At 49.7% G+C, this 22,205-nt stretch overlaps 1 protein-coding gene across 5 annotated transcripts in view; it reads left to right on the top strand.

The window, feature by feature from the left end:
• The window catches only part of Itgal (integrin subunit alpha L), a 40,881-nt gene that overhangs the window by 11,243 nt on the left and 7,433 nt on the right, over nucleotides 1–22,205 (top strand). For 2 of the 5 annotated variants that reach the window (XM_021222402.1, XM_021222415.1), the window contains exons 12-25: nucleotides 3,445–3,596; nucleotides 3,885–4,022; nucleotides 4,478–4,675; nucleotides 4,803–4,933; nucleotides 7,869–8,029; nucleotides 8,122–8,273; nucleotides 11,294–11,383; nucleotides 15,913–15,966; nucleotides 16,069–16,139; nucleotides 16,451–16,592; nucleotides 19,040–19,150; nucleotides 19,526–19,605; nucleotides 19,701–19,787; nucleotides 21,786–21,861. In XM_021222402.1, coding sequence (XP_021078061.1) covers nucleotides 3,445–3,596; nucleotides 3,885–4,022; nucleotides 4,478–4,675; nucleotides 4,803–4,933; nucleotides 7,869–8,029; nucleotides 8,122–8,273; nucleotides 11,294–11,383; nucleotides 15,913–15,966; nucleotides 16,069–16,139; nucleotides 16,451–16,592; nucleotides 19,040–19,150; nucleotides 19,526–19,605; nucleotides 19,701–19,787; nucleotides 21,786–21,861 — 1,643 coding nt within the window. The remainder of the gene's footprint in view (nucleotides 1–3,444; nucleotides 3,597–3,884; nucleotides 4,023–4,477; nucleotides 4,676–4,802; nucleotides 4,934–7,868; nucleotides 8,030–8,121; nucleotides 8,274–11,293; nucleotides 11,384–15,912; nucleotides 15,967–16,068; nucleotides 16,140–16,450; nucleotides 16,593–19,039; nucleotides 19,151–19,525; nucleotides 19,606–19,700; nucleotides 19,788–21,785; nucleotides 21,862–22,205) is intronic. The other 3 variants (XM_021222410.1, XM_021222420.1, XM_029535410.1) reach the window with 2 other exon arrangements.

A 22,205-nucleotide genomic window follows, 5' to 3' on the forward strand; every position in this document is an offset into this window, starting at 1 on the left:
TGTAGACCAGGCTGGCCTCGAACTCAGAAATCCACCTGCCTCTGCCTCCCAAGTGCTGGGATTAAAGGCATGCACCACCATGCCCGGCGTACTTTGCCTTTCTGCTGGGTTTTTGTTGTTGATATTATTTGTTTGTTTGTATTTCTGGTTGGAGAGGCCAGAGAGTAGCTCAGACCTATTTTCAAAATAGTAGTGGATTCTCTCTCTTTCTCTTTCTCTCGCAGGAGAGGAAGATCTGAGTCTTTCCTAGTCCAGGCTGGCCAGGAACGCACAGCAAGCCTTTTCTCATAGCTTCCCAAATGCTAGATTACAGGTGTGAACTTTATTTTTTATTAGACAAGCTGTTTTGTATTCTAGACCAGCTTGTATGAACATGCCACAGGGACTGTGTGGCGGTCAGAGGTCATCTTTCGAGCATTTGTTCTTCCTACCATGTGTGTTCCAGGGATCAAACTCAGACCATCTACCCTGGGGGCAATAGCCTTTGCCTGCTGAGCCTTCTCACCAGCCCGGTTTTATTTAATTTCAAGGATTCTTTTCATCTAGGCATGGCGATGATGGCTCAGGCCTGTAATCTCAGCATTTGGGAGGTGGAGGCAGGAAGACTGTGAATTCAGAGGATATCGTGGCCTAAATAGAGAGATGCTGTCTTAAGAGGAAGGTGGGGGTTGGAATGCGAGGTCAGAGTTTAACCCTTTGCTGCTGGTGCTGAGTTTAGGTCCCAGCACCCACACCGGGCAGCACACAACCACCTGTAACCCAGCTCCAGGGACTCTGATACCCTCTTCCGGCACACACACACACACACACACACACACACACACACACACACACACAAAGTAAAAACAAAGTCAGCCAAGTGGTGGGAGCACACACCTTTAATCCCAGCACTCGGGAGGCAGAGGTGGGCCGATCAATGAGTTCGAGGCCAGCCTGGTCTACAGAGTGAGTTCCAGGACAGCCAGGGCTACACAGAGAAACCCTGTCTTGAAAAACCCAAACCAACCAAACAAAAGTCATGTTAGGCACAGAGAAAAAGAAGCATGTCTGTCTGTCTGGTCACAGTTGCCAGTGTCGGTCTGCTCATGCCCTGTTGAGGTCTCACCCTGCACTGCTCCACCTGAGGTGCTCTTCCCAGGCCGCCATGGGGCCTCACCTGGAGGCTCCTTCAGCTCACTCCCTGCAGTCCGCCTTTCGTGTTTCTTGCTTGACCTTAGCTCTCACTAGCGGGAAGCTAAGCACTGTGTGCTTTTCTCTGATTCTCAGAACCACTTCCTCACAGCTGGTGCTGTTCCCACTCTGTCTGTCTGTCTGTCTGTCTGTCTGTCTGTCTCTCTCTCTCTCTCTGTTGTTGTTGTTGTTTAGATTATACACAGGCTGAGAGGGGGCATGGGATGATTTTCCCCAGGCCACACAGCTAGAAAGTCAGAACACTGAGATTTAAGCCATGTCTCTCTTCAGGAGTGTGCTTCAAGGGTACATGAACTGAAGAGAGATGAGGTACAGTCTCTCCCCGCTCTTTGCCTGTGATTTGCTTGTTTTCAGTTGCTCTGCAAAAAGAATCAGAATCATGAACCAAATTTACTTGTGTGTGTCTGTGTGTCTGGGTATCTGGGTGTGTGCGTGCATGTGGGGGCAGTGACCAAAATTCCCAACCTGAACTCACTATGTAGACCAGGCTGGCCTTAAGCTGAAAGATAGACCTGCTTCTCTCTCCCAAGTGCTGTGGTTAAAGAGCTTGGCACCATATTTTCTTTTCTTTATTCATTGTGGCAACACCTGGAGCAGCAGCTGGGGGCATGTGTCATCTTCTTCCTGCCAAGCTTATCAAGGCAGTGTCCTTGGCCACGGCAGTGGCTTAGAGGTCCCCATAGCCTGCTTGTTCTGGTCTTGTCACCTACAGGCACCTCTGCCTGTGCAGTGGCCAGGGGAGCTGACTGACACTGCAGGCCAGGCCTGCTTCTCCTGGGGGCTCTTCTGCCTCCAGAGCCACAGTAGCTTGGGCCACCAGAAGGTGCGAGACATGAGTATCATCTTCGGGTGGCTGTGGGTGTCATGTAGCAGTGCTTGTGTAACTTTCAAAGCCTTGGATTTGGTTTCAGCTCTGGGAAGGATGGGGGCTTCTTTTTTAATATTTGGTGCCATCTTGGTGGAAAGATTTTTGTTTCTGAGAGAGATTTATATATATTTATATATATGTATATAAATTATATGTGTATAGTTTTGTCTGCATGTATTCCTGTGTACCACATACATGCAGTGCCCTTGAAAACCAGAAGAGGGAGTCATATCCCCTGGAATTGTGAGCCACTATAGGTACTGGGACTAGAATCTGGGTTCTCTGGGGGGAGGGGTGGGGGATCAGCCAGTGTTCTTAACTTCTGAGCCAGTTCTTCAGCCTTAAAAAGGGTTTTGAGCTAAGCTGTTTAAAATGGACGTTTCTCAAGTGTCCTTCCCCTCCCTTCTTTTTCCTGTGAGTGGCTGGCATGGACTGGTGGAACCCCTGCTTTGGCCCTGGAGTGTTAAGAGTACACACGTGCACCAGCACATCAGTTGTTTGTTTTCAGTGTGCACATCCACTCTGCAGGGCTTTCTCTGTGCAACCCTGGCTGTCCTGGAACTCCCTCTGTGGACCAGGCTGGCCTCGAACTCAGAGATCTGCCTGCCGCTGCCTCCTGAGCACTGGGATTAAAGGCATGCACCACCACTACCCAGCTCTTTGCCCTCTTCTTCTGAGCATATTGTATAAATTACTTATCTTGTTGCTAAAACAACAGATCTGAAAAGGTAGCAAAAGGAAGGAAGGGCTTGATTTCAGCTCGGAGTTTAGGAAGGGGCAGCACACGGTGGTAGAGCCATGGTGGCAGGAGTTGGAGGTCTCCATTCATCTGTAGTCAACTCAGCTTGATTACTAGTTTTATTCTGTCAGGAGCTCGGCATGAAACAATATTGCCCACGTTCAGGGCGTGTTTCCCCTCTTTGGTTGTTTAACTAAAATGTGGGAGAGATGGCTCGGTGACTTAGAACCCTGACTGCTCCTGCAGAGGACTGGGGTTTGATTCCCAGCAACCACACGGTGGCCCACAGCCATCTGCAACACCAACTTCAAGGGATCTGAGACCCTCTTCTGGTCTCCATGGCTGCTAAGGATGCATATGGGACACATATGTGTATGCACGTAAAACGCTCATGTACATGAAACAAGATCAATCACATCTTGGCAGATCTACTGTGTCCGAAGCAGATAGATGGCTGGCTGCTTCCGGGATGAGCATGTTGTTCACAATTGAACAGTGCTGGGGTGGCAGCGCATATGGCCGCCCCTCAGGTAAAAGGTCTTCTGGCTATTTCCGTGCATCGTGGTTGTGAGCCCAGTGCCTTGGGCCCTCTTTCTCCCAGCAGCCTTTGTGCTTCTAACTCCAGATGCCTCCCCTGTCCTGTCAGGTTACACTGTGGCCTGGCTGGCCTCCCGGAGCGCCAGACCCCTGCTGGCAGCAGGAGCCCCACGGTACCAGCATGTGGGACAAGTGCTGCTTTTCCAAGCCCCAGTGGCTGGAGGACGTTGGAACCAGGCCCAGAAGATAGAAGGGACTCAGGTGAGAGTGACATGAGTAGATTGCTGGGTCTTGCAAACACGGTACATGTGTGGAATGAGCCATGTTTGCTGCTTAGAGCAGTCTGGGTGCTAAAGGTCACTTCCCAACTCTGTCATAAGCCACGGAGGCTCCAGGGGCCCAACGTGTCTCAGTTCACATGAGCTCAGGACTTGATCCTGCATTTGAGGTGGGGGGAAGGTGGACACGGTACTGCTGAGGGGTCGGAGAGGACCTGCGCCTCTCGCTGGCCCCGTTGACTCTTCCTCAGATGTCTCGCTGACCTCGCAGATCGGATCTTACTTTGGTGGGGAGCTATGTAGCGTTGACCTGGACCAAGATGGCGAGGCAGAGCTGCTGCTGATTGGAGCTCCCCTGTTCTATGGGGAGCAGAGAGGAGGCCGAGTGTTCACTTACCGGAGAAGACAGGTGAGAACCAGGACCCCAGCAGTGAGGCAGAGCAGGGTGAAGGTGTGAAGTCCTGCTCAGGTCTGGGCTACTCTGAAGGGCTCTTCTCCTTCACTACGCCAACCACACTTTTAAAACAACAAACAGCAGCTGATAGTTGTGGTATATTGTGCGAGACTGGGTGCCAAGCACCTGTACACATGGCCTCATTTTGTGTTTGATCACCCTCTAAGCACCTACAGTCCTTATGTGACAAATGGGAGCACAAGGCTAAGGAGACTGTCATGCTTCAGTGCCACCAGGGCAAGCAGACAGAAACAAACCATGCCGCACCTAGCCCGGGTCAGCCTGACAGAATGAATGCCTTGAGGGACTTGACCACACATTTCTTTTGTGCTCTTCAGTGTATTCACCACAATGCCACATTCTGGGAAAGTTTGCTGTGATCGAGAGGTTAATGTGTGTTTCCTTCCCAGTCGCTGTTCGAAATGGTCTCAGAGCTACAGGGTGACCCTGGCTACCCGCTTGGTCGGTTTGGAGCTGCCATAACTGCCCTGATGGACATCAATGGGGATGGGCTGACTGATGTGGCTGTGGGAGCCCCCCTGGAGGAGCAGGGGGCTGTGTATATCTTCAATGGGAAGCCTGGTGGGCTAGGTCCCCAGGCAAGCCAGGTAAGGTACCCTGCCTGTCCATCAGACTGGGATCCCACACACCCTGAAGCCTCCAAGCTTAAGTCTGAGCCTGACTCCTTGTACCTGACCTCCCCTGGCTTAGCATCCGTTTCTCTCTTGCACCCAGCGTATTCAAGGAACCCAGGTGTTCCCGGGAATCCGGTGGTTTGGCCGCTCCATCCATGGGGTGAAGGACCTTGGAGGGGACAGGCTGGCAGATGTGGTTGTAGGAGCTGAGGGTCGGGTGATTGTGCTGAGGTAAGATGGGTTTCCTGAATCGCCCTGACATCACAAGTCTCTTCCTTCAAGGAGCCCCTAGGACTGGCAGGGCTGGCCTTCCTCCTGGGTCTCCATGTCTCATCCCAGGCTCAGCAGCTGCTACTCAGAGGCCCAGATGGGATTTGCACCCAAGTCTCTTTCATTGTATGATGTTAAAGTCTGCTGGTTCGGGTTCTTGGGACGCAAGTTTCTCAATATTTTTTTTTTTTTTTGAAGTGGCAGTGACATTTCCTGCTTTGTTAGTGACATAGTACAGAGAATTAATATTATCACATCGTATGCCTTTAAAAATGATGTTTATTTGTGTGTGTGTGTGTGTGTGTGTGTGTGTGTGTGTGTGTGTTTACTTTCATGCACATCCCACACTGCATGTGGGAATCACAACTCTTGGGAGCCAGTTCTCTCCTTCCACCCTGTGGGTCTCAGGGATCGAACTCAAATTGTCAGGCGTGGAGGCAAGCTCCTTTAGCCTCTGAGCCATTTTGCTGGTCCCTTTTAGTTTTTGTGGCAGTTCTGGGGATGGAACCCAGAACCTTGTGCAGTGTAAGAAGGCTCTGTCACCGCACACCACCTTCAGCCCTGTCACCTACGTTGTTTTATTTGTTTTATTTGGGAGATTGTGTTTTGTCTTTTTTTTTTTTTTAAAGATTTATTTATTTATTATATGTAAGTACCCTGTCTTCAGACACTCCAGAAGAGGGCATCAGATCTCGTTAAGGATGGTTGTGAGCCACCATGTGGTTGCTGGGATTTGAACTCTGCACCTTTGGAAGAGCAGTCGGGTGCTCTTACCTGCTGAGCCATCTCACCAGCCCGTGTTTTGTCTTTTTAAGACAGGGTCACAATTTAGTGCAGGCTAGCCTAGAGTTCAGTATGGTAGCCTAGACTGGTCTTGAGGCCAAGGTCTTCCTCCCTCCACCTCCTCGCCTGGATTGTAGGGGTGTACTACCGTGCCGACACATGCTGTGTCTTGAATCCAGGGTCAAACACTGGGTGGGCCCTGAGTGTGTGTGAGGGTATGGATGATGAAAACTTAGATCGGCGGTTAGACCTCTGAGTGCTACAAGGAGGTGAGCAGACTCCTGTGAGACAGCAGCAGAGGCAGCCCATTGCAGGCGGGGCCTCTCTGAGGGACTGGGATTGGAGCTGAGAACTGAAAGATGGGGATATGTCAGGCGGGCAGAAGCCTAGGTTAAGAGCTTTACCCTAAGCCCAGCATGTGCCAAGGCCATTAAGAAAGGTGGAAGGCTGACAGGAAAGAGGGCAAGTATGGCCAGAATGTGGTTGCCCCAGGGCAGTGTGGTAGCATTGAGACAGGCAATGCATCATGGGTAAAAGGCTTGAAGTATATTTTGATTATTATATGGCACGATCTGGTCTACACAGTGATTTTCAGGTCAGCCAGGGGTCTCAGAGTAAAACTTTGTTTTAAAAAAAAAAAATCACATGTCAATATGGCACATGTCTCTAAGCTCATTTCCCAATACTGTAAAACACAGTATAGAACCCTCTCCTCCTCCGTGTCATGTGGCATAACTAGGTCTCTTGCTCCCTTTTAGGGCCTCATTATCCCAGGCTGTGGTCTTCTGTCTTAGGGATTGTAGGTGTGTGCCCACCCTGGTTTCTCTTGTTCACTCTCTCATTAAGAAAATTATCTACCTACCTACCTACCTACCTACCTACCTACCTACCTACCACTGTCTGTCTGCCTGTCTCTGTCTGCTTAGTGTGAGCGTGGGGCACGCACATAGCGAGTGTCAGCTTTCTCTTTCCACCATATAGGTTCTTGTGCTGATAATTTTCAAATTGTGGTTTCTTTGTAAATACAGAAATATTATAAAAATATGTTTTCATTTTAATCCCAGGTGTGGGATATAGGGCTGCTTCAGATTGTCCGCGGCAGCTGACTATGATTTACCTCATGCTCTAGCAGGGGCGTAGTGTTTGCCAGCTATAGCTAGCTTCTGCTACTATGTGATGGTTGGAATTCTGGGATCTTTTCGGAGGGTATATAAACGCTGGGCTCCTAGAGGCGGCTGGGTGGCTTATTGGTTGTTCAGTGGGCTGTTGTTGGTTGTTGTTGTTGTTTGCTAGGAGTAGTGGTTGAAGAAGAAAGGAAGGGAATGGAATTAGATTCAGGAATCTCTTTTTTTTTCCCCTCTCTCCCCTCTGTCCTTCTTTCTCCTCTATCTAGTGTTAGGGAGTTGAAAGTGTGGAAATAGGGGGGAGAAGGGTGGAAGAAACAGGAACCCACAAGTGGCGAAGACCAGCTACAGATTCTCAGGCTTGGTAGGAAGTGCCTTTCCCTGCTGAGCCACATCACAGGCATTGTTTTTTGAAAAAGTATGCTTATTGGGCTATGTGTGGTGGCTCACTCCTTTAGTCCTAACACTTGAGAGGCAGAGGAAGGTGGGTGTTTGGGAATTCTAGTTCAGTCCAGTCTACAGAGCAGGTTCTAGGCCTGCTCTAGATGTATAGTGAAACCTTGTCTTAAAAACCAGAAACGATGTCTGTTTATTTATGTAGTGTGTGTGTGTGTGTGTGTGTGTGTGTGTCATGGTTCAAATATGTAGGGGTCTGACCTCTCTTTCTACTATGGGGTTCCTGGGAGCCAAACTCAGGTCATTAGGCGAGGTGTGTGGCCTTTACCATACTGGGCCTTCTCACTGGCCCCGATTTCTCTGTTTTAAAAGGTCATTAAAAAAAAAAAAAAAAAAAAAGGATCACAAGGCTGTAGCCTCCCCACTATTTCCACACTAGGGAAGCCCTAATTATCACTGCTGCTCCTGAGAGACTTCCGATTGTGACACGAAAGGAGAATCCACTGTCATCTGCTTGACGGAGTGCCCAGATGTGTGTTACAAGCCCAGTAGGTGTGCCCAAGGGAGAGACTTAGTGGTTTTCTGCTCTGCAGCTCGAGGCCCGTGGTGGATGTTGTCACTGAGCTGTCGTTCTCCCCAGAGGAAATCCCAGTGCATGAGGTGGAGTGCTCCTACTCAGCCAGTGAGGAGCAGAAGCACGGAGTCAAACTCAAGGCGTGCTTCTGGATCCACCCCCTCACGTTGAAGTTTCAAGGTCGGTTCTGTCGAGCTCCCAGAAGTGCTGCCCACAAACCCAGCGTGGGGAGGATCTCCCACCATTCATCTCTTGCCTTCCTCCCTGCCCAGGTCGCCTGATTGCCAACCTCAGCTACACCCTGCAGCTGGATGGCCATCGGACGAGGAGCCGAGGGCTGTTCCCAGGAGGAAGCCACGAGCTCAGTGGAAACACCTCCGTCACCCCAGATAAATCCTGCTTGGACTTCCACTTCCACTTCCCGGTATGGGAGCTGTGCTGGGGTCCTGGGAAGGGCTGACTGAAGTGAGAAGCATCGAGGGTGTAGGCATAGCTCTGTCACCAAACAGCTGTGACAAGTGACATTGATTTCTTTGTTCTGCCCTTTCCTCTGCTGTTCAGTAGTTGACATAACACTCTTTAGGGATGTCCTCTCTAGTCTTCATTATATCTGCATGCATTTTTGTTTTGTTTGAGAGAGGGTCTTGCTGTGTAACCCTGTCTGGCTTACGTGACCCTGGCTAATTTGGTGCTTGCTACAGAGCCTAAGCTGCCTTGCACTCATGTGTTCCTCCTGCCTCAGCCCTCTGAGTGCTAGGGTTATAAGTTTGTACTACTGCGCATACACTGGCTTCCTTTGTTTGTTTGTTTATTATTGTTTGAGACAGGGTCTCTCTCTATAGTCCTGGCTGTTCTGGAACTCACTATATGAGCATGGCTAGCCCTAGATTCACAGAGATCCTCAACATACCCCTGTCTTCTGAGTGTTGGGCTTAAAAGCATGTGACACCATGCCCAGCCTGGGCATTCTGATGTGATGAGAATTGTGACTACTCAGCACTTTCCTCTCCCTCCTGTATTAACGCTGGACTCAGCTTCCCCAGTTATAACCGTATGACTTTACTTACCTGATACATATGGGAATATGGAAATTTATCATTATCATCAGCACTCCTACCAGGAAGTGTGATTCTTGTTTATTTGAGACAGGATCTCACTATGGAGTCTGGAATCCACATATTTAGGCCAGCCAGGCCTAAAACTCATAGAGACCCGCCTGAGTACTGGGATTAAAGGCGTTTGAGACAGAGTTTCTCTGTGTGTATCCCTAACTGTCTTGGAACTAGCACAAGACCAGGCTAGCTGCAGCTGGGCATGGTGGCGCACGCCTTTAATCCCAGCACTCGGGAGGCAGAGGCAGGCAGATTTCTGAATTAGAGGCCAACCTGGTCTACAGAGTGAGTTCCAGGGCAGCCAAGGCCACACAGAGAAACCTTGTCTCAAAAAAAAAAAAAAAAGTAATAAGAACAGAAGAACAGGCTAGTTTCAAATCCAGAGATCTGTGTACCTCTGCCTCCCAAGTGCTGGGATTAAAGCCATGCACCACCACCCAGATTCTATTTTTTCTCCCAAAGGTTGATTTGTATATGTATTTGAGTGCTCTATCCACATGTACACCTGCACACCAGAAGAGGGCGTCAGATCCCATTATAGATGACGTGAACCACTTATGTGCTAGAAGTTGACCCCAGGACCTCTGGAATAGCCGAGCAGCCGGTGCTCTTAACCCCTAACCCATCTCTCCAGCACCTCGCCCATTTTTTTTTTTAAATATTATTTTGGACAGTTTCCAAAATGCCTCAGTGGGGTTTGCATGTTACTTGTTCCTTCCACTGGGTTTCTTCCTTGGGATGTGAGACATACAGAACTGGAAGCGTCATGCCTGTGGTCGGTACCCACACTCACAGTCCCAGTTTGTCCCTAACTACATTCTGTGTCCCTCTGCTCCTCACACTCCACCCTTCTGATTCTGCAAAGTTAAAACATAAATTTGCCAGAGAAGACAGCAACACAGCTTGGGGGGACCTTGAGCCATGGGTTCCTAGTTCTGTTCCACTAATTGTCTGAAGACAATTGGCTCAGGCTTTAGGCTCATTGGAAATAGGGAATGATCTTGACCACCCATTACGATCAACAGGCTCCTTCGGCAAAGATCAAATTGAAAGTCTATCTGGACTGTTATGGCCAACTCTGTTGTTAAGAACTAATAGCTCTAATTTTTCTGGAATATTCTTTTTCTTAAAAAAATTTATTTATTTATTATATGTAAGTACACTGCAGTTGTCTTCAGACACCCCAGAAGAGGGCATNAGATCTCATTATGGGTGGTTATGAGCCACCATGTGGTTGCTGGCATTTGAACTCATGACATTCAGAAGAGCAGTTGGCACTCTTAACCGCTGAGCCATCTCTCCAGCCCTTCTGGAATATTCTTGCATGAAGTTTGATAATGGGCACCTAGAACAGAAATACACACAATGTATATTATATATGTACATATATTATGTATATGGGTGTTTTGCTTGCATGTACATCTTTGTACCACTTGCATACCTGTGGTCCGAGGAAGCCAGAAGGCACTGCATCCCCTAGTTCTGGAGTTACTGATAGTTGTGATTCATCACATGGGTACTGGGAATCAAACCTGGGTCCTCTGGAAGAACAGCCAGTGCTTTTAACAAATGAACCATCTTTCCAGCTCCCTAGGGCAAGTTTTAAAATGTTTGAAAAACATCTTGCTTCATAGTCCAGGCTGGCCTGAAGCTCTTGGTGGCCCTCCTACCTCAGTTTCCTAAGTCCTTGTGTTATAAGCATGAACCACCATGACTGGATCAATTTAATAATGGTGTCTTAGTTACTTTCCTATTGCTATGAAGAGACACCATGGCCAAGACTACTTAGAAGAGTCTGTTGGGGGCTTGCTTACAGTTTCACTGAGTCCATGGTCATCATGGTAGGGAGTGTGGCAGTAAGCAGGCAAGCATGGCACTGAAGGAGCAGACAGCCTACACCTGCTTTGCAAGCAAGAGGCTGAGAGAGCCAAGTGGGAATTACATGGGTTTTTGAAATCTCAAAGCCCACCCCAGTGACACACCTCCCCCAACAAAGCCACACCTCTTAATCCTTCCCAAACAGTTCTACCAATTGAAGACTAAGTATCCAAACCTATGAGCCTATAGGGGTCATTCTTATCCAACAAACAAATGGTTCAAGTGCTTCCACTACAAGCCTATGGAAAACTCTGGGATTGATTAGTGATGTCTGGCATGTGCTGGGAAGCACATTATAAGCATTGGACACTGTAAAATTGTTTAGTGTATAATTGCTTAGTGTACTTAAGTGTATGCAGTGGAAAGGTCTTAACATAACTACTAGAATCTTATCACACTCTCTCGGATGAGGCTTGCTCTCAGATTCATCATGACAGTGTGTTCTTGCCCTCAGATCTGCATTCAAGACCTCATCTCCCCTATCAATGTCTCTCTGAATTTCTCTCTTTTGGAGGAAGAAGGGACACCAAGGGACCAAAAGGTGGTAAGACCGATGGTGGAATGGATGTTTAAGGGGGAAGACTGGAAAATCTGCTTAGCAATAGTAAAGCTAATATGAGTTACTTAAGCAGGAAGGGAATTCATAGGAGTTTGTATTAAAAGCAGCTTTGGAAAGAAGGTGAGTCTGAGGTGGCTCTGAGGAAGAAGAGATAATGGGTGGAGTCTGGAGGGCCCCTTCAGTGAGCCTGTTCCATTTACATCCCAGCACTGTGCAATACCTACATTCCAGGGAGAGAACCTTGGAAGGCCTAGCTTTGAGCCAGGGTCTGTTCCTTGTTGTTGCTAACACAGAGCCTCCTCTCTCTTGTGTATGAAATGCCACATTGGGATGCTATAAAACAAATGGGGGGCATCTATCCTAATTCCCAGGGTCAGACACTCCCTGGCAGTGCCAGAGAATGATGATGCTCTCTTTTAAAATCCTTGACAGTAGAAGGTGGTTGGGCTGGTGGGAGGAAGCAGGGTCTGGAGGAAGGAAGGCAGCCTGGAGACCTGACTGTGGACTTTCCTGGAAAAGCCTCAGTGGGTCCCATCCCCATCCATTGTGAGACTCTCCCAGAGCTAGAGGTATCACATGATGGGTGCACCCCACCTGCCCTCCTGCCCCCCAGTCCTGGGATTTGGAGATAAGGGCAGTGCGTGTACAAGGAGTGAGCACACTCTTCTGGCTGCGACAGATGACTTGAGCAAAGTTGACTGGAGCGCCACTCTGCGCTGTGCCACCTCTGGGCACTTGTGTTGTGGCTTGTACATGTGACCGTGCTCTGGAGGAGCTCACAGCCGGCTGCCAGAGAAGCCACGGTCGCGATCCTCTTCAATGGCGCTGCTGTTAAATTGGGGACCAGTAATCTATGCCAGCGATCTGAGAGGGTAAAACAAGTCTGCCCGTAGAGGTGACCCGGAGGTCCACAAGAGGACAGGGAAGGGTTGAGGAGGACCGTGATGTGGTGTAGGCAGAAAGACACTGGAGACTCTGGGGTGATGAGATCAGAAGGGCTTAGTGTCTAGCTATTAGACATCGCGGAAACATCAAAGAATTTTCATGAGCTTAAATTTTTTCGTGTTCATTATTTTAATTTTAAATGTGTGCTTTGCCGGCATGTCTGTATTTGCACTACATATGTGCCCATGGAGGTCAGAAGCAGACATCAGATCCCCTGAACCTGGAGTTTGGGGTTACCGTGTATATGGGTGCCGGAAACTGAGTCCAGGTCCTCTGGAAGAGAGGTCATCCATCTCTTCAGCTCCTCCTGGTTGTTTTTCGTGCCAGTGGCAGAAACCCAAGTAAGACCTGCCCGATCTAAGCAAGAAAGGCAATTGACTGACCCAGCCTGAGGCACAGGCCTGGCTTTATGTGTTCTGTATCCCGATACCTGGACAAAGCCATTGAGAATCTTTCTCTCTGCTTCTCTTTCCTTCTGCACCTGCTCCCTCCTTTATATACCCCAGAATGCCATGGAACTTTCTATGAAGCTCAGGTTGCCTTGGAACTCCTGGCTTACCTGCTTCCACCCCCCGAATCCTGATTCCAGGCATGGGGCCTGTGCCAAGCTCAGGAAGCCTGCTTCATAGTTCATGTAGCTTATTGTCCTTAAATCAGTACCTCTGTCAGACTTCTGACAACCAGAGGGAGACACCTTCCCTTTGTTGTGACCTAGTCCTATCCATACTGCTAACCCAATGCCAGGGACGAGGTCTTGGTCACATGCATGCCCCATATGTACGGGGCAACCAAAGCCCTCTGGGATAGGACCAGATATTTAGGAGTGGGGAGAAGATATTGCTGCCTTCACATAGACAGTTAAGCAGCTGGGCTGCACTGCAACAACAGGAGCCTGGAGGGAGGAAGGACTGGGTAAAAGTCAGGCTTGAAGCCAGGCACTCTGTGGGAGTTGGGATGGGGGATGCATTAAGGGGAGTCTCTAGAGGCAGGATCGCTGGGGACTTGAGATGTGCAGAGAGGCAAAAGGCAATGGCCAATTGTCATTTGCATCTGGGTGGGTGATGGCTCTCCACTGCAGGGAGCACTAGAGGGAACACAACTGCATCAGGAAAGGGGACTTGAGAGTTCAGCCTTAGAACGTGTGGGATCTGGGTTCTGAATCACCCAAGAGGCAACTAGAGCTGTTCTAGGCAGAGCCAAGATACCTGCTGGGCCTACTCAACTTCAAACAAGAGAGGTTTACATCAACACTGGCTATTTGAGTGTTTGTTGGTGTTTGTTGTTGCTTTTCCTTTGTTGTTCGTTTGGGAAAAAGGTTGTCTGGAATGCTCAATAATCCTGCCTACTTCCAAATTGCTGGAATTACAGGTATGAGCCATCACACCCAGCTAAGAGTGACATACATCAAAAAAAAATCTTGTATTGCAAATATCGAGTGTGTGTGTGTGTGTGTGTGTGTGTGTGTGTGTGTGTGTGTGTATCAGAGGATAACTTGTAAGAGTCAGCTCTCTCCTTCCACTATGTGGGAAGTCTTTCTCCTGTACGAAGCAGGAGGAGACTGGCGTGGCTTCTGAGATTCTAAATCAGGAGTCAACAAACCAAAGAGCACATGCCTTTTGCTTTTAGAGTTGTGTGGGTTCTGTGGTGGCCACATCTTGTGCTCAAAGATGCCTGGGGTGTAGCTATCAGATCTGTGCACCTGGCCATGGAGAACGGACGAGCACACACAGCTTCCGTTGAAGAATATTTCCTTAAAAAGCTACATAGCACTTTTACTGATGTCCCAGGGATTAAAATGTAGTCAACATGATCACACTCAGCTGCAAGAAAGGCTAAGAAAAGGAGTCTAAAAACTGAAGCTGTGTTTTGTTTTGTTTTGTTTTGTTCTGAAGTGGAGACTGTTTTAGAGTCAAGAGGTGAGGACCCCTGTGTAGGGGCTGCCAGCAGTCTCTGCCTCCTTCTCTAAGGGAAACCCAGTGCAACAGAACCCAGCACCTGAGGTCACAGTCAATAGCAAGAACACCTTTCTGGGAAATGTCATTAGTTCTGGGTTTTATGAAATGAATGGATTAGTTGTGTGTGTGTCGGGGGTACTGATATGGTCAAGGGAGATGGGAGACAGCTCCCATCTTTCAGAAAAACAACTGAGGGGTCAAGGCCCTGGGTTGCATGTGGCTCACGGTTGCCTGGGTAGTGAGCATCAGTGTGAATGCTGAGGTGGATGGACCTGTGACAGGTGCATATTGTGGTGGGGAGTGCATTGTAAAGCTACTGACCCTCATCACTGTGGCTGGGAAGTAAAGAGAAAGGAGGAGAGAGTTGGGGTGCTAGTGCCAACTTCAAGGACACACCTCCAAGGACATAACTTTCTCCAACTAAGACTTTCTCCATTTAAAGAAGAGGCTGGAGGCTTCCACAGGATCCCGCTGTGATAACCTGTGAAGACCTTCCAAGGTTCCACTGCCTTTAGAATATAATCTCAGTGCCCAGCATTACCCATAGGCTTAGTGGAACCTGAACTGTGTTCTGACTTCTTGATCCTTCTGATGGACTGTGCTGGGGCTAGACCTGTTCCCGAGGGGGCGGGGAGGGGGCGGCAGGAGGCACAGTCTGTCATGCCTCAGGGTCTATGTATCCTCTGAACTTTCTTCTCCATTTTCTTCACCTGGCTTCCTCTTACTTTTTTAGTGCCCTAGTCAGCATTCTGTGATGGTAACAGATACTCAGATGATCAAGTTATAAAGAAGAAAGGTTTATTTGGACTCATGATCTCATGGTTATAGTCTGTGATCATCAGTTTTGTTGCTTTAGACCCGTGACAAGTGCATATTATGGTGGGGAGTGCATTGTAAAGCTAGTGACCCCCATCACTGTGGCTGGGAAGTAAAGAGAAAGGAGGGAAGAGTTAGGGTGCCAGTGCCAACTTCAAGGACACACCTCCAATGGCATTACATTCTCCAACTACGAGTTAGCTCTTGGAGGCTCTGCCACCTTCCAATTACAGCACAAGGCTGGGACCAGGCCCTTAACACATGCAGAGGTGGGTGTTCTAGATCCAAATACAGCAGTGAGTGGGGCTGCCGTTGCTTCAGGACACTTCATATCTGGGTTAGGAGTCCTTTCTCCATGCTCCGAAGCTTTCCTGTACTGTCACATCATAACCCCTCGCCCACTGTGAACACCAAGTGCCCAGAAATGAGGGTAGGGTGGGGGCTGGTCAGCTCAGGAAGTGCATTGAATTCTTAGCAGGAGCTGGAGAGCAGGCCTAGGAGGATGGGGGATGGGCAGAGGCAAACCACAGAAAAAGGGCAGGCAGAGGAGGCCAGATGTTGAACAGCTGGAGAGGGGAGAGTGAGCGCCTGCCAAGGGTGGAACTGTAGGCTGCTTTGTCTCAGCCCAGATACCCATTGTGTGGCTGTCACTAGAGAAGGACCATGCACCCGGCCGTGTATGGGTAAGGGTGTAGAAAGGTCACAGTCATTCCAGCTGAGCCCAGAGTTTCTCTTGTGCCATCACAAGACCTTCTCACTCACACGAACACCCCGTCTTCACTCCTCCATGCTCAACAGGGCAGGGAGATGCGGCCTATCCTGAGACCTTCAATCCACGCAGTGACTAAGGAGGTAAGAGGAGAGAGAGGCAGACAGGTGGGCCTGGGGACCCTGTCTGGCTCTGCTGGGTCCGGGGCCTGAGCCTCCTTCCTGGTCCCCTTCTTGACCTTTCAGATCCCTTTTGAGAAGAACTGTGGTGAAGATAAGAAGTGTGAAGCAGACCTGGCCCTGTCGTCCCCTGCCAGGTCTGTAAGCCTTTGTCCCTTGACGCCCACCTGCCTGCCCGGCTCCAGTTTAATTCCATCTTCCCTCGGTAGCTGCCGAGTATACTGAGACAGTGTCAAAAGGCCCTTCTCCCGTGGCACTAGGCGGGGCACTTCCTTCTCTGACAAAGGCAGTCATTAGCGGAGCCTGCGTTGGGGTCCTGTTAGGACACTGACCTGAGCAGTGTAACCGTTGTTTGTGGTTGGCCTGCTCCCGCATCTCTGAAATCCTCACCTTGATGCGGTTTCCTGCTATCATGGCCCCATGGTTCTGATCACCTCCCAATCCCCAGAAGTGGAGCCCTGCGTCTGATGACCTCTGCCAGCCTTGCTGTGGAGTGGACACTGAGGAACTCGGGAGAAGATGCCTACTGGGTGCGATTAGACCTGGACTTCCCTCAGGGTCTCTCCTTCCGGAAAGTGGAGATGCTTCAGGTGAGCCCCAGGGTACTACCTGCCTGGGTAGTTTCCTGCACTGGCTGGTGTCCCACAGTGCACTTTGGGTAGCCTGGATTGCCAGAGTGGGTGGGATGACATCTAATGTGTAGGGCTCTGAGGGTCACATCTGCATCCCAGCCTGGTGGCACTCATCAAACTCTGATTTGGAGGGGAGAGAGAGAGAGAGAGAGAGAGAGAGAGAGAGAGAGAGAGAGAGAGAGAGGCAGAGGCAAGGACATTGGAATAGAGTTGAGGAAGTGGATGGTACAGTCAGTAGGTAAACAGTTTATGTTGCACACATGAAGACCCGAGTTTGGAGACAGGGTCTCATTATGTAACCCTGGCTGACCTGGAACTCATAAAAGATCCACCTGCCTCTGCCTCCCGAGTGCTGGGGTTAAAGGTGTGAACCATTATGCTTAGCTAAAATAATGAATGCATAAGAAGGAAAGACATAGAGAAGAGTGCGGGAAGGAGGCTCTAGGGTGGTGTCTTTGGCGCACTTGGAACGGAGCAGTTTCTTTCCTCTGATGGCTGGCGTGCTTTCGAGCAGCACAGTGCATTGTTTTGAGTAGGTCTTTTAGGGGCTGCAGCTTTCAGAGTGCTTGCCTAGCACGAACGAAGCCCTGTGTTCCTCCCAGCACTGAATCCAGCAGGGAAGAGTGGTACCTGCCTGTAACCCCTGCACTGAGGAGGTGGCTATGGGGGTGTGGCGTGGAGGGTGGAGGGATGGGGGAGTCCAGGCTGGCAGGTAGCCTGGAATCCTGAGACCCTATCTCCAAAAGGACAGAACTTTCACTTTCAAATAATGTTTTAAAAATCATAAGTGGTCACCATGGAAATGTGCAAATTACAGATAAGTTCAAAGAGTCTACATGGGCCGCTCAGCAATTACTATATGTCTGTCTGTCTGTCTATATGCATGTATGTATGTATTTTGCCACACTGACAATTGAATCTAGGGCCTTGAACAAGCAATTTCTGTTCCTTTTGTTTGTTTGCTTGGTTTTTTTGAGACAGGGTTTCTCTGTGTAGCCCTGGCTGTCCTAGAACTCACTCTGTAGACCAGGCTGGCCTCCAACTCAGAAATCCGCCTGCCTCTGCCTCCCGAGTGCTGGGATTAAAGGTGTGCACCACCACCGCCCAGCTGTTTTTAATTTTTTAAGTCTTTATATTTTGTTTATTTATGCATATGCATGTGTGCCTACATATGAAGGTGCACATATGTGTCAGGACACACGTTATAGCACATGTGTGAGCCGGGTGTGGTGGCTCACGCCTTTAATCCCAGCACTCGGGAGGCAGAGGCAGGTGGATTTTCTGAGTTTGAGGCCAGCCTGGTCTACAGAGTGAGTTCCAGGACAGCCAAGGCTATACAGAGAAACCCTGTCTCGAAAAGCCCTCTCCCCCCCCCCAAAAAAAAAACAAACAAACCCTCAAAGCACGTGTGTGAAGTCAGAGGGCCTGGAGGAATTGTTTCCTTCCATCACGTGGTTCCCAGGGATTAGACTCAGGCCGAGACTTTTAGCTTTTTATTTTATTTTATTTAACTTTATTTTTTTGTGGTGAATGATGTAAGTTTAGCACTCTAACAGTTCCTAGCCACACGGCTCACTGGCATTGGATCAAGTGTGTGGTCATATGACTATCTCTCTCCAGAACTTTTTTTTTTAAACAAAAATTTATTTATTTTTTTATATGTAAGTACGCTGTAGCTGTCTTCTGACATCCCAGAAGAGGGCGTCAGATCTCATCAGGGATGGTTGTGAGCCACCATGTGGTTGCTGGGAATTGAACTCAGGACCTTCGGAAGAGCAGTCAGTGCTCTTAACCGCTGAGCCATCTCTCCAGCCCTTTTTTGGTTTTTCGAGACAGGGTTTCTCTGTGTAGCCCTGCCTGTCCTGGAACTCACTTTGTAGACCAGGCTGGCCTCGAACTCAGAAATCCACCTGCTTCTGCCTCCCAAGTGCTGGGATTAAAGGCGTGTGCCACCACGCCCAGCTTCTCCAGAACTTTTATGTCCTCTTTAAGTAATAGGTGCCCTTCCCTGTTTGTCTCTTGCTAACTTTTCATACACTGCTCTGCAACATTATATATCAGACTGCAATGGACTCACAACATGTGCCCCACATAACTTTTTTCTTTACATGATCTATTTTGTTTTGTTTGGGTTTTTTTTTTTTTTTTAAGATTGTATCTCAATGTTGCCCAGATTGGACCCGAACTTCTGGGTTCAGACAGTCTGCCTGCTTCAGCCTCCTGAGTAACAGGGAGTGGAGACATGCACCTTTAGGTTCAGCCTTGCCTTCCTCTTTGCCCTCTCTGGCCTTGCCTCTCTGAGCATGTGTCATGGTAGAACAGAATTCTGGGAGCTACAAGTCCTGAGAGTTAGTGGCCTCTGGGGACCCTAGACCTTGTCCCCCAGCAAGCTTCTTCACTCTCAGCCACACAGGCAAATACCCGTGAGCTGCGAGGAGCTCACCGAGGGGTCAAGTCTCCTGACTAAGACACTGAAGTGCAATGTAAGCTCTCCCATCTTCAAAGCAGGCCAGCAGGTGAGTGTTGGGGCGCTCCCTCACAAAAGCCTGAGTGGGCAAACAGGGAGAGGACCCTGGTTCTGGGGAGGGAGCAGGTGGTTGACCAAGGGGGACAGTCCACAGAGCTGCTTGGCATACCTGAGTTCTGGATTGGGGATTAGACAAACCCGAGACTGGGTTATACGTTTTATGACCTTGCACACCTAACTCAGCTGCCCAGAGCTTCAGATTCATCTGTCCGGTGGGGATGAGACACCTACCCAGTGCCAGAGACCTAGCAAGCGTGCACTCCATGGTCACCGTGGGGCTGGTGACCCAGCTTGGACCATGAGGTACTCAGGCTACTCCTGAGCCACCTCCATCTTCTCTCACCTCTGCTTCCTTCCCTGCCAGGTGAGCCTCCAGGTGATGTTTAACACACTACTCAACAGCTCCTGGGGAGACTTCGTCGAGCTGAATGGCACTGTGCACTGGTGAGCAGACCCGTTCACATGTCTGTGCTAGGGGTTACACTGCCAGGAAGCCTGGCCAGGCTCTGCTAAGTCTCTCTCCACCTTGCCCCGTGCAGTGAGAATGAGAACTCAAGCCTCCAGGAGGACAACTCAGACACCACCCGCATCCCCGTCCTGTACCCTGTCAACATCCTTACTGAGGAGTAAGTGCCACTGAGCATAATCTACCTGTACCTTCCATCTGGGGTCCTTGCCAGCCACTGAGCATAATCTACCTGTGCCTTCCATCTGGGGTCCTTGCCAGNCCTTCCATCTGGGGTCCTTGCCAGCCACTGAGCATAATCTACCTGTGCCTTCCATCTGGGGTCCTTGCCAGCCACGCTCCCCCTCCATCTCCATCCCTCTTCCTTCTTGGACATCTCAGGTGTGATTAGAGTTTATCCCAGCATTACACGGAGACCCTTTAAGGGCTGTCTGGATCAGTCGGGTCCGCGGTCACCAGTGGAGAAGCATGCTGTTGGCTGCTTGGTCGCAGACTCTTTCTGAAGTTTCCTTTATTCCTGTGATGAGCTTCACCACTTTGTACAATGCTAGTGATGAAGTCAGGCTCAGAGAAAGTTGCCTTTTGCCCAGGGCCATGCAGTTAGGGAGGAGTAACTCAAGTTTGTTTCATTCCAAAGCACTTGGCCCTGCTGAACTCCCTGGGATCTGCATGCTGGAAGAGAGGGGAGGAGCTTGGGATCTGCATGCTGGAAGAGAGGGGAGGAGCTTGTCCAGAGAGACCTTTGCCCTCCAGCCCCTTACCGTTCAGAGCAGACTCACACAGATGGGGTCAGCGCTGTCAGCAGGCAGCGGGTACAGCGGGACTCACAGGGTATCTAGCTGGGTGTTCAGGTTACCCCACAGAGCACAGTGGCTCTTTGAAGTTGGCTCTATGTGGTGAGGACGGCGCCCATGTCGGAGCTCAAGTCTCCAGTGCTTCTGGGCATCAAGTGTCAAGCAGCAAGGTGTTGATATGAGACATCAGGGCAAGTGTGGAGAGATGGAGGGCTCATGGAGACAGGGGACCTTGGGCTTCCAGTCAGAGGCACTGGGATGAGGCCAGGAAGGAGACAGCGAGCAGAACATAATAGGCAGAGGCCAGGAGGCAGGGCTTGAGAGTGGGGGGCACAAGTGGGCAGCCTCCAACACTGGCAGTGTGTGCAAAAGAACAGTGGGAAGAGAGTCGGTGTGATCAGATGAGCTGCGTGCACCTGGAAATAGTGGCAGTCAGGGGATAGTGTGTTACATGTAATTTTAAAAACACCTCCCACCTTTGCCTGGGAACCATGGCCTGCACTCTGGCCTCTCCCAGCTTGGCTTAGCTCCGTGATTGGCTGCTGCCAACCCCACTCCCAGCTTGCCAGGGAGCTGATGTGCACTCCACTGGCTCGCTCTCTGCTTCTCTTTTGTTCTTTCCTGCTCAGCTTCGCCATGCAGCCAGCTGCGACCCAGCTTCTCTCTCTCTCTGCCCACCTTTACTCTGGGGATGAAAAACACACAGACAGCTTTATTGCTTTAGAATTTACCTGCTAGCACAATTGCTAAGTAACAAATCTCCTGCCCTAAACTTATCAGCTAGCCTGTATCAGCTAGCATCCTCTGACCTCCTTGGCTATCCCCCAGTGGTGGAGGCCACTAGATCTTGCTTCCCTGAGATCTTACGATTTTTTTGTGCTCCTCTTTCCAAAGCCTGGCTGAAAAGCCCTTCCCTTTTCCCTGGGTCTCTTTTTCCTCCTGGGACGCAGAAGTCCCACCTGTCCCTTCTGCCCAGCAAGTGTCCCTTCTGCAGCAAGTCCTTTATTGACTTTTATTGACCTCCTTGATTGACCAAATCAAGAACCACTTAGGGAGCCAGACTTTAGTATCAGCACCTCCCCTACAGTGGTGCACATGGGAAGGACGCGCATGGGAAGGTGGCCATTTAGACAGTGAGCTGAGTTGACACAGTAATGAAGGTTGCATGTAGTACTGAGGACCCAGCTCCCAAGGTATGACCCTAATTCCAGAGCTTCAGACCCGTCTCTCTACTGGCCTTAGTTCAAAGATCTAAATGACAAGGTGCCTCTGAAGGCCCCAACACAGTGCTGGAGGCCCAGAGGCTTCTTGGGGTCTGGACTGCACGACTTCAGCCTTCCATCTCTGCATGTCTCTCTCCACAGCCAGGAGAACTCCACCCTCTATATCAGTTTCACCCCTAAAGGTCCCACGACCCAACAAGTCCAGCATGTCTACCAGGTATGAGCTTCCGTAAAGAAGGATCCTCAAAGCCACGCTTTCTTTTATTTTTTAAATTTTATCTAATTTTTATGTGGATGGCTATTTTGACTGCATGTATGTCTGTGCACTACTTGCATGCCTGGCACCTTCAGAGGCTAGAAGGTGTTGTATCCTCTGGAACTGGACTCACAGATAGATGGGAACTGCCATGTAGGTGCTTGGAACTGAATCTGAGTCCTTTAGAAGAGCAGCCAGGGCCAGGCGGTGGTGGTGCACGCCTTTAATCCCAGCACTCGGGAGGCAGAGGCAGGTGGATTTCTGAGTTCGAGGCCAGCCTGGTCTACAACGTGAGTTCCAGGACA

This window comes from Mus pahari, chromosome 1 (assembly GCF_900095145.1).
Source record: "Mus pahari chromosome 1, PAHARI_EIJ_v1.1, whole genome shotgun sequence".
Lineage (NCBI taxonomy): Eukaryota > Metazoa > Chordata > Mammalia > Rodentia > Muridae > Mus > Mus pahari.